General features: G+C 42.2%; 1 protein-coding gene across 1 annotated transcript; it reads right to left on the bottom strand.

Annotated features, from left to right (window-relative positions):
* Nucleotides 1-505: 505 nt before the first annotated feature.
* On the bottom strand, nucleotides 506-11,166 carry LOC142063514 (lipase member M-like). The gene is given in 11 exon segments (XM_075107324.1): nucleotides 506-1,153; nucleotides 2,343-2,414; nucleotides 3,896-3,967; nucleotides 5,040-5,185; nucleotides 5,731-5,868; nucleotides 6,608-6,640; nucleotides 6,643-6,716; nucleotides 7,435-7,633; nucleotides 8,340-8,458; nucleotides 9,630-9,740; nucleotides 11,150-11,166. Coding segments are annotated over 11 exon segments (1,215 nt in total). The 3' UTR covers nucleotides 506-919.
* Between the last annotated feature and the right edge of the window lie 907 nt (nucleotides 11,167-12,073).

The raw sequence follows: 12,073 nt of genomic DNA, 5'->3' as shown, positions 1-12,073 counted from the left end.
AAAGAGGCTTCTCAGAGCCACGATAAAGGTTAGAACAGCTCAGCTTTGTGGTAGCCAGCAGCTTCCATGTGAAATAGCAGGAGATGGGAGGTTTCTGCGGGGTTCAGAGTGTAACTCTGAAGCAATGTGTCCCATTAAAGTGCTGTCATTGCCAAGATGAAATCAGCTCCTTTCTCCCACCCTGGAGAGTTTGTGTACACAGATCCTGAAAGTGTTGTCAGCAGACATTGAGTCTGCCAAGATTTCTTTATCTCAGGGGGGCCTTGAACCCAAGTTTCCCATCTTCCAGGTGCGTGCTTGAACCACGAGACTAGCTACTGTTTTCCCTGTGTTCTTTGCTCTTCCTCATGAAAAAAAAGTGAGCAGCCCTGTTTCAAATGACGACAAACTGTGTTCTTTTCAGGAGTGAGTTTTTTGTGTGAACTCAGTTTTTACTTTCTGGTCATCACCTCATTCAATAATAAAATTAATCAACACCATAACTGCTAGAATTAGTCTTGGCTTACACTATGCCTTTCAATAACTGCCAGCCCAATAAACTGAGAAATAACATGAAGAATGGAAAATATCTTGAGATCACTGACTGTATCCAGAGAAAGTCAGCGCTTTCATTACTGTTAGAGTCTAAAGAAGAGAGCAGGCTGCAACAAAACCCTGTCTTCTGTTAGCAACAGACAGTTATTGCAGAATCTAGGCTGTATCAGTTAAAAAGTGGTTACTGATCCACAAGGGTGCCAGAAAATATGAAGTGCACCATCAGGATGCAAAAGGCATTACAGTGACATGTGCTGTGAATATAGTGTCAGGAGGAACCTTTTCTCTGACTCCAGCAGAAATCATCTGATGCAAAGAAGGTTTTGTTCCTACCCAGTGAAAGCAAGTGTCATTGAAGGAGTCAGGTACGACTACTGGTTGTGGGTTAAGGATACTTCTTCATCAGATCAATGATTTCATTGTACATGTGCAAAGGTGCATCCAAGCCCCAGATGAAATCCAGGTGTGCCCATTCAGGAATCCTCTTGTGATAGACGAGCCTCTTAATTCGAGGCAGTAAAATGGCCACATCGTTGGGATTTGCGAGCAAGTCTTGTCCCCCAGTCCATACCGCGGTTGGTACAGGCATCTCTTCTACATTGTAGAGAGAAGGAGTAGCCTGGAAAACATGAAGCAGTACAGGAATGAACATCTAGGAAAGCACAGAAAACTTTAAACATGCATTTGGGGATTTCTTCTGTCACTGTTCAAAGTCAAGATCCCTAAGCCAAACGGGAAGGAAGTGCCCTTACTTGTCTTTTCTGTCTGTGCTTGCAAGGATGACCCAGCTGATAGCACAGCCAAAGGAAAAATGCCTCCTGAGTTGACAAAGGGTCACTGTTGACTCTGTGCCCTCTCATCTAGGAATTCATAGGGGAGAAACCTGGAACAAGACAAAAATATCAGGACGCCTCTGGATAAATGCTCACCTTGGTCCTTTTGGAGTACTGGTCAGCCCCAGAAGACAGACATGGTTAGTAACACAACAAGGATGAAAAGGAGCATGGAGTGGCATCTGTAGGAGGAGAGAGGAAGTAGCTTAGGACTCCAGAGTTTGGAAAATAGAGGCCAGAGCAGGGACAGGAGACAGGCTTATACAGTCACAAATAGTAGGAAGAAAGAGCACAGGAAGTAATTATCCCATTACTTCTCATAACACAAAATCCAGAAGGCATCCAGTGACTTTCCAGGGGCAAGTATATTCAAGACAAACCAAAGGAAGTTGCATTTCATCCCAGCCATCATTAAAACATGTAACTTGTAATGACTGGCTGTTGTGGAGACCTAAAGAGCAGGAAGGTCAAGGATGGGGTGAGAGTCTTGAATGGAGGAGAGGGTCCTCAGAGACTGCTTGAGGACAGCCTTTTCATCTCTGGCTGCCAGAATCTAGGGGTAGCTATCAGCTCTCCAGCTGCCCTCTTCCTAATAGTGTTTCCCTGAGCTCTCATACATTGGCAACTCTTCAATCACACAAGTAGGCAAGATGCCTCTTGGTCTTATCCACTAGATGTACTCCTCTTTTTCAAAATTCATTTCCTGTCTTTCCTGCCCTTATTTCCCCTTACTCTTATTGATTGTTTAATTGGAAAGTTTTGGTCTTCCTCTTTCACCCCCCTCCCCACCGCCCTTTTTAAAAGCTATTATTGCCGTTAGTATTTGCATACTTTCTCTGTTGAATTCTGAACTGGAAAGTAATAATACTTTCATTTACTTGTGTTTTAAATATGTGTCTCCTGCTACATCCTTGCTCTTTTCCTATGTGCTTCAGTGTCGTCCAAGGGCAATAATATTGTTTTACCAACATATACCTGTTGGCATTTTTCCATGTTCTTATTTGAACTGCCCCAGTCATAAGCTTGGAACTTCCCCAAATGGGCTTCCTAAGAGGATGAACAAGAGAAGGGTAGTTACAAAGCCATCATTAAGGAAGTTTGTGGGTTCCTTCCCTTCTGAGCCTCTGACTCCTATCTAAAGCCTCAACAGAAGCTCTCCTAAAAGCTACAAAAGAGCCAACGTTAAATTAATTAAAAGTCTTTACCAGTGAAAAGGGGTCAAATGTTATTGTCAGAACCAAAAGAATCATGGCTTCTGCAGAAAGACCCAGGGATGCTCTCACAGTCAATTTGTTCTAGTTTGTAAAGTTGCTACTGACAACTGCCTTCAGCAAGTTCCTCTCACTGATGCTGCCGTGTCCTCGTCTGACAGTCATGTTGCCATCACTCAGCTCTGTGAGTGGCTCCTTCTTTTGTTTTCTCTTCCCTCTCGGGTTTGAACACAGAAATCACCATTTCTAGTACTTCCCTCGTGCTCCTTGGCTTTGCCGACAGCGTGGTTGTTACTACTGTGCGAGACACCACCAATGGGATGTTAAGATTGAAGGCAAGGTGTCTGTTAACTCCTTTAATAGTAATAACAGCAACAACAACGAGGGGTTAGGAGTATTACTCCTTCATGTTTCTACTTGTCAGTCTGTGGCTAGATGCTGAACTAAACCTGAGTCAATTTGTAGAGCTCCCCCCACTGGGTCTTTGTAACCCTTTTTCTTTATGGGCCACGGTTACAAAAGCAATTTAATCAAATCTAGTATGTTATGCAAATACACAGCCAAAAGTATTGTTTGAGTAAACGCCTGTGCAGATGTCACTCAAACGTATCCATGTGTTTGCTGTGCTGAAAAGTGCACGACCACCCGTGAAAGCTCACTGGGTTCGCAGCTGCTTCCTGCTCTGCTCCAGAGCCTGCAGCGCTGCCAGGAAACCCGCCTTGCACCCAGCAGCCTCCCTGGGCACTCAGAGCTTTGACAGCATGTGTCTGCTCATTGCTTGACTCCGCACTGGAAACTTAGCTAATTTCTTAAGGTAAGCTCTGTACAGAACCATGGACATCATTTATAAATGGTACTGGATCCACAGTAAGAAGGGTGATACACGCATCTGCACACACAGCTTCCAGCGTACTTGCTTCTGCACAAATAGAGTGTTTCACTGTTGGCTTCAAATGTGCCTTTATTGCATAGGGTATTTCTATCCTGCTGGCAAAAGAAAGATTGATGAAAAATAGTGTTTTAAATTGAGATCTCAACTGTAAACCACAAGTTGCCTGTGTTTTCAAGAAGTTAGCTGTGGCTTCACCGTGGGATATCAGCTATACCCACTCTACATCATTCTATATTCACCTGCGATACCCACTCTACATCATTCTATATTCATCAGCTATACCCACTCTACATCATTCTATATTCACCTGCGATACCCACTCTACATCATTCTATATTCATCAGCTATACCCACTCTACATCACCCAGCCACTGAGTCATTGAATCATTGAATACCTGTTTTGTCTTTCAGGAGTTTGCTAGTACCTGACTCCAGTGGATCATGTTCTGCACAGAAGTTCCAGCGGGGGGTTGTGCAATACACGCATTGATTCGGTTCTGAAAGAAAATATTCAGTAAGTATTCCATTCCTCCCTTGTATTCAGATCTACATCAAAACATCTGCCACAGCAGCGTCATTCATCAATAAAACCAACAGAAGTTGGAGCGGCACAGTCGGGGACTCCCTCAGAGTTACTCCAGGTGTGGCGATGTGGCAGGTTTGGAGAAGCACCGAAAGAACCCCCATTTTCCAAGATGACTGAGAATCTAAAAGAGTCTACAGGTGGAAAGGACAGAATAGAAAGTCAGCAATTTAAGCCCCAAGCTGGGTGGCTGTTTTTAGGAGTCTAACAGATCCTGTGTGAGAGAGGATCGCGATTGAACAGCTCAGTAAAAGGAACTTCAGCTGCCTGCGGAATGCCAGCTATTTGGAATAAAACACACCCTAGTCCTGCAGGGGTTTCTTAGCAAGTCGCTGTGTGCTCCTTCCTCAGAGAACACGCTCTAAGGCATTTTTTGGAAGATGCTGGAGCAAGACTTTCACGCCCAGGTGCTCTGACCTACAGCTGCATATAGCATGAGGTGCCTAAGTATGTCTTAACCCCCAGCGTCTGCCTGCTCTCTCTCAGGTACCGGCTAGGTATCCTGGGCCTCCGAGCACATCCCTGATGGTGGTCCAGGGCTTGGAGGAGGAGCACAAGGGAGAACATGTGTGTTCCTTTCTCCATTGCAAAGAGCTCCTGGAAACGTGAAGCAGGTAGGGGTTTTATTTCTTCTTCCATGGTATGCCAGCATCCTGAAGATCTCCGACAAGACCAGCAGCCAGTGTGAACCAGGAGACGGTGCCCTAGGTGAGGTCTGGCAGAAGGCAGACTGCAGAGTTCTGTGGGGCTTTGAGCAGTTGTCGATCGTAGGGATGGTGCCAAGTGCTCTTCTGAGGAGTGAGGCAGGGGTCCCATGCTATCGGTGGGGCAACCAGCAGATATGACTGTCTCCTAGTGGGGACTGTTCCCTGCAGCGCTGGCTTGCGCTGGCTAATAGAAACTCAGGAGTGACACCACTGGACAGAAGGTAAGTTTTGGGTGCAGAAGCTTAAACTTGCAGTAGCGCTGGTAAGAGTTACACATACCATGTCAATGTTTTTCAGGTTACAGCCACCAGGACTGAAGAAGACACTTCCACAAAGCCTGGCAAAAGCTCGGTGGCTGCAGAGAGGAACTATTAGCCGCCTTAGACAGTCAGTCTGGGGAAGGAATTCTCTTTTGCAAAGAAACCTGGTGAAATACAAAGGTAACATTTATTTAGGAATGTACACTTGTATATTTTGCTGTTGTTTTTAAAAGGTGTTTGTGTCCTGTTCCTCTTCTCCAGCACTTTCAGTGGTTCTCACTTGCTTTTCTTCATTTGCCAGGTGATGTTCCCACAAACAAGAAAGAAATTGGGTGTTTTTCCATTGCATCAGCCTGCTCAGGCATTACTCAATTTATGTTTCATCACTTTTAATGACGAGATATGTTGAATGTTAATTCCAATTTGTATTTTAGCTCTAAGCCTGCACAGCGTTTGTGGCTTTGTCTTGGAAACCTTGGAGGATCTGCATCTCTGTATCTCTCTGGTTGCCCTGTCCCAGTGCTGCACTATTGCCCTAGATAAAAGTTTTTCTTAATGTCCAGTCTGAACTTCCAAAGGCTTCAGTCCTAAGGTAAACCTACCCCATGCAAATGAGGAGACTTCATAAAGCCCTATATTTTCTGTTTATCCATTTTAAGAGCTGAACAAACAAGTATATGGTTAAACAGTTGAAATCAAGATATCACATACCTTGAGCAATTTTTCAGGAAGATAGAGGAGTTTTGTGGCTGGGCTTCTGGCATACTTAATAGTAGCGACAGGTGCCAGCGCGAAATAGAGTTTGATTTTTTGAGCCAGCTCTGGCATTGTTGAAAATGCAATGAAAGCTAAGAAAACACAAAAAAGAGGAGTTAAGAAAATAACTGTACATTAGACTGTTCTCAGTATTTATAAATGCTATTCTGCAATGTCAAACCTAGAAGCAACCTTGTTAGTTGTTCAGAGGCTGTGGTTCAGCCTAAATTTGTGTGAAATCCCTCTTCTCCGTGTGTTACCAGCTTGCAGTTTTATTTCCCTCTTCAGAGAGAAATTTCTTTCTCTATATTTTGCCTTTACAGCTTTCTTCCAAACCTATTTAAACATAAATGCACACTTCTGATGTCCGTTCATGCTTTTCATACACTACTGGGAGGAGCAGTGGTTTTTTTTTTCTGGTCAAACCAATTTCATATTTTCTTTTTATTTTTTGTGCGTGTGTCCTATCCAAACTGGCCAACTTCTCTTTTTGTACTCTCATCTTCCTATTTTGTTTATTTTGGTCAACCGACCATCTGCTGTTGGGCACACCCATGCATCTTGGAAAGAAACAATTTGCATGGCCCACAGTAATTTCCAGTATAATTCTAAGTCGGCAGCAGTCGATTTAGCAGCACTTACAGCACTGGTGCATTTCACCCATTATGATTTACTGTCTTTATAGTAAATTAAAACACCCTACGTGCTGAAGACACTTTATCCTGTGTTTTCCACACTGCAAAGACTTAACGAATACCCCAGGTACATTCGGCATCTGAAATCACGTTACTCCTGTTTTCCTGAAACATTGGTCTGTTGTGTGTAACTTACCGATTGTTGAACCTTGTGAATAGCCAATATATACAACTTTTCCTGTCCTGTTTTCGCCACAATTAGATTTATCGCTGCTGGAAGGTCAAAATTTGCCATCTCATCAAAACTGCAGGCAGGAGATTGAAAGAGAGGTATGCATAAAATAAAAATCCATTTGAGTTCATATTTTTATTACAGGCTTGTCAGCAAAGAAACAACATGAATGATTTAGTGAATCGTTCAGCTATTTTAGGTTCTATGTTTTTCTGGCACTGGATATGGAAGACACTACTCACGGTTTTCTGGGGTATTTTGTCCCTTGACATCAATAGAAAAGATACTTCAAGAAGTACCAGGTTCAATTTTAGTGGTCTACATAGAAGGAACAGCTGGTGATATAGTAACAGATCACATATTTTGTACAATTTGTCATTAAAGAAAAGATCTATTTTTAAATGTTCATTAAAATAAATGCAAAAATTATTTACATTTTCTCCTTCTGTGACTTTAATATTATTGTAATATACAGACTAGTGTTTCTAAATAACCTCCAAAACTGCCTTCAGAACTGAGGAGTGGGCTGGACGCGACCTGTGCAGGTTCCTCTGAGTTGCTGTCCTGCTCTATTTCTAGTGTGAAGAACCTTTTTCTAGCAGTAATTAGAGGAAAGTAGTCTCCACCACAGCTAAAGTTCACATGCATGTACGGGGCACCACAGCAAAAAGTGAATGTAAAGAATGCTTTTTAAAAGGTTGCATAAGTAAATCCCTGATTTAGCCGGCTTAAATAAATAAATAAATATATTAAGGGTGGCGATGGAGATGCCCTTCAATGGTTCAGTCTACCTGAAAGCCCAGGATTCATCTTGATCAATGGAATAATTTTCATGTTTTCTGGACCAGCGATTCCCTCTGCTATTTCCCATCCGAACATCAAAGCCAGCATCAGCTAGTATGAAGCCCAAGCTGTTGTTGGGCAGATTTGTGACCCAGTTACTAGCATCTCCCAATAATCCGTGTTGGAGAAATACATCAGGTCTCGAAGCTGAAAAGCAAATCAGAAACAAAACAACAGTTTATAAAATGTCTTGATTTTCTGGTAGTTCAGGGAATTTACTGTCCCATGTTCAATATTGGGGTTTGCTCCTGCACCAACTTAAAGGGAGACAACTAAGCACAAGAACAAAGCATCCCTTTTTGTAAAGAGAGAACTTCTTCTAAGCTTCTGTAAGGATTTAGGGAAAGAGCTCTGCCTGACAGCAGCAAAAACTAGCTTGGCACCCTCTGGTCATTGTTTGCGTAGCTCTACCACATTAGCTTGAGATTCTCAACACTGATATATAGAATAAAGGTGTGGGACTGTTTGCAGAGGTTTCCATTACCCAAAATATTAATCAGTCATGGATATTAACCAGGCGTAAGCAAAAGCAAAGCAAAATTTGAAGCAGGAATAGCTTTCTCAAAGCAGGCTGATTGGACAGGTTACAGCCTTTACCCTATTTTGTTTTCTAACTTCTACTCATCAACTCTTATTATGAGGATATATGCTTCATATTACAGTGGATTTTTATTGTAAATAGGTGTGCCTGACATAAATCATGTTATTCTTGCAGGCTGTTCAGAGCAGCCAGAATTCTTTATTAAAATTTGACTTAGGTATACAAGCTTTAATGGGCATTTTACGAAGAGGTTGTCTCTTTCCAGAATGCGCCCCATGTAGTCTGGTTTTGTCTCATATTAAAGAACTGTACCTGGATTTCCCCGATTCTGTGTACCATAAGGGATTCTGTTAATGGTAATGATATAACCATCTTCTGCCACCACTTCATACTCCTCGCTGGGGTACCCTTTGTAAGTAATGAGCTCATTCTAGAAGAGAAAGTACAAATGCATTTGCTTGCAGAAGTCCATCTGACATATTTTATGCATAAGATATTTTCTATGAAGCGGTGTTAGAGAGCAGATACAGCTGGGGATTTAGTCCACGTATATTAAGCACCTGAATAAAGAAATATCAGATTGGATATTGTAACCCTAAAACGACAACAGATTTCCTTCATTCTTTGTGTTATATCCAGGATTTGACTATTCAGTTAAAATCTGTTATAAAAAACTGTATTATACTGCTGCCAAACAATCAGAAGCCCTTACATCCTGTTGGTATAAGAATCACTGTAACCTCCTAGCAGGAGATTATGATTCCCATGGCTGAGAGCAGGAGCCGCCTGGGTGCATGCTCCTGATCTGCTGCAATGCAAAGTGAAACCGGTTTATTTAAACTACCTTCAGAGAAACCCAGAGAGCTTCACAGCTGGGCTTTTGTGAATGGCACGTATGCAATGAGTACCACGGAAAAATTGACTGCATTAAAGAAAAAACGGGATCAGCCACTTGCATAGTCACAAGGGAAATCACCAGCACAACAACCTTAAGCTCTGAAATAAATATTACTTTTGACCCGTAACATTCAACCTCTTTTGTTATAAAAGAGGATTGTTTTTTATAACTTTTACTCAGAGAATTACTCAATATAATTTGTCACGCAGGACAGAAACCCCAAGATTTTAACAAATTACTAAAGATCTAAACAAGCTTGCTGGGCAAGAGGCGCTCTTCTGAAAATCTGGCATTTCTGAGCTATGCTGGTCATTCAAAAAAGGAGAAAAAAAAAGCCGCTAGTTATTTAGAGTCTTCTTTGATGATGAAATGCTGACATTACAGATGGTCATCTTTTCAGATAGGGGGATAGTGCCAGCAATAACAAACTGGTAACGGAACTGATATTTAAATGGAAATTAACTCTGGAGATTTATTAAGGAAAGGTGTTTGCCTTAATTTCTGTCTGCCTTAATTTCTATCAAACACAGAATACGTTGTTACGCACACAGAAAGAAGAGAAAGCAGCAGTGTATAGAGTGATTAGAAAGGATGGGTTAAATAAAGGCAGCTTATCTCCCTTGTTGTTTCCAACACCTCGAAACGCCTCAGCTGTGAGACATGCATTCCTTCCACTCCAGGGTCACTCTATCGAGCAACTTCCCGTATTCATAAATGCTTCGGGATCGGCAGCTCTCTTCATTCTCCTGAGTTTCTCTGAATAAGCAATTCCATGAAACCAGCGTGTCACAGCAACAAAGAGCCATATCTTCTCTCTGGATGAAACAGTATTTTCATCTGTTAGTAGTCCTGCTCTGCATGTGCAAGCCAGGCAGGTTCTGTGCTTTCCTGATGAGGGAAGTGCTGCCTGATACTGAACAGAGCTAGCCTGGTACTCCCTGCTTGTTAATTAAATGGAGCAAAACTGACTTTAAACGCTCATCCAAGGGAGTATGGCAGCAATCTGGATTCCATGCCAAGGCCTGGACTAGGACGTCGCTCACAATCAGGCCAAAAGTATTAGGGAATACAAGGAAACGAGCAAAGCTTTTGGAGAAACAGATTTCACTCATTCTTCTGAGAAGCAAGTCACTTGCATTAACATGCTCACGCATTAATCAGGAAACGTTTCTGGCTAACTCTGGGGAACACTGGAGTTACTGGGCAACTCGTAACTAAATCAGTTGTTGTCACAGTGAAGCTTTCGAAGCGGAGACAAACATGTTGCCGGGTAATTAACCGAAAAAACAGAGATGATTGCAAATAAACAAATTAAAATATTTATAATTTAATTAAGAACTTAGGAACCTAAAGAAAGTACTTATTTATAGTTGCCTAACGTAATTTATACAAAGCTGCTCAACGGCAAAATTTATCCACTCCAGAGGACGAGGATGGTGAAGGAAAAGAAAGCTTTGCTAAATGTAGTGATAGGTAGAGACTGAGGGCAGGGATGTCCAGTTTGGTTCGAGAAATGAGGAACAAAAAGCTGGACAGAAACTAGCCTGCTTAGCTGCACACATAGCAGCCCCACAGCCTGCGAACACTTACACACTCCTAGCTCAACAAAAATGTGCTTGAAGTACCACTCTATGCCGCACAAATGCCTGGAGACCATGCCTAAACTTCTGTTGTCCCAGAGACACAGCTCTAAGATAGACTGAATTAACCAACAAATCTACTGCATTTATGGTTTTCCAAACCAACAAGACTTTGTAATAATATTAATAGCTTATTTTTTCTTATCATGGAACAATTTACGTTCTAACATTCTAATGTTACTTTCTGATATAATCCGTATCTTGAAAATACTTGGCTCCTTTTGCAATAAAAGGAACAGGCATCTTAAAAAATTCTTTTTACTTAGCTTCGGCCTCCTTTCTTCTGCCTGAAAGCCACTGCGATCTTATTCCCACACCTGGCATTTTCCCATGCCTCTCCAGTTATCCCAGAGTTACCTACGTTCAGGCTAGATTAATGATGTTGCTTCTCTTAAGCCAAAAGGAATCTTTCAAGAAATAGCCATTTTTCCACCTCTGTGAGTTATAAACAAAACAATATAACAAAATACATTTGTTCTCAAATAATAAAGCAGCTCCTGAAGCCTAGGTTTGATACCATCTTTTGCAGCTTCCACAAAGCCTTCACCAGGTTTGGGTCAGAAAGAAGTTAAAGCGTTACCGACCTTGTGCCAGAAACCATGTGTTCGACCGCGCAACTGAGACGACAAGAACGGAAACGCAATTCCCAGGTGTTTGGAAGCGATGCAAGGTGAGGGGGGCAGCAAAATGATGGCCATGCACTGGTTTTTCCCCAGTCATGCAGCACCTTGACAATAAGCATCTGTTTCTTTCCCACTCCTCATTCCTTCTGCTATCACTTTTCCCCAGGGTAGCACTAGGGAGAGGCGACTCCTCTTATTCTCAGACCTCATGCTTTTCATCTCCTTCGCCACCACAGCTGTAGCAAGGAGCTTTTAACCATCACAGACTGCTGGATTTTTAAGGGGAATACCAGCCTCTGTGGAGTAGCAGAGCAAGATCAGGAATTTTGAAGACGAATATATTCATAGATACACCTTAACATGCCTAATGAAATTGTCAATAAACCTTCTCTTTTACTAACAACCTGCCTATGCCAGCTTTCTGTGTAATGTGGAAAGCATGGAAAGAACCCTAACTCTCTGATACTTCCATAGATGTTATTGCACATATTTTTCTTTTATTCTTTTAATGCTCATGTTGCTGTCCGTGATTCTACATCGTTGCAGGAGTGGTTACAGGAGATATTCCTTTATTCGTATTTCACCTCTAAAATGGCCATAGAGTGAAATGGATATTCCCTAAAGGAGTAGTTATGAAACTAGAATGCTTTTTCATAACCTGTATGGACTCAGGAAACATTACCATAATGGCCACTTGTCTCAGTGGTCTCAAGCGTAGCGGGAGTTGTCCAGTATTGCCCAGCAGTAGAAATTAGGTAGGTTTGAGTAGATTGTTGGGTCTTCAGGACAGTGACCTCTGTGAAGCTCTTCTCTTTGTGGAGGACAAGCGTAATGCTGCCATGTTCCCTAACCGGCGTCCTAGTTACTCCTCTCATACAGAGTTTG

This window comes from Phalacrocorax aristotelis, chromosome 12, assembly GCF_949628215.1.
Source record: "Phalacrocorax aristotelis chromosome 12, bGulAri2.1, whole genome shotgun sequence".
NCBI lineage: Eukaryota > Metazoa > Chordata > Aves > Suliformes > Phalacrocoracidae > Phalacrocorax > Phalacrocorax aristotelis.
Note: the sequence above shows the minus strand (reverse complement) of the source record. Positions and strands in the feature narration are given on the sequence as shown.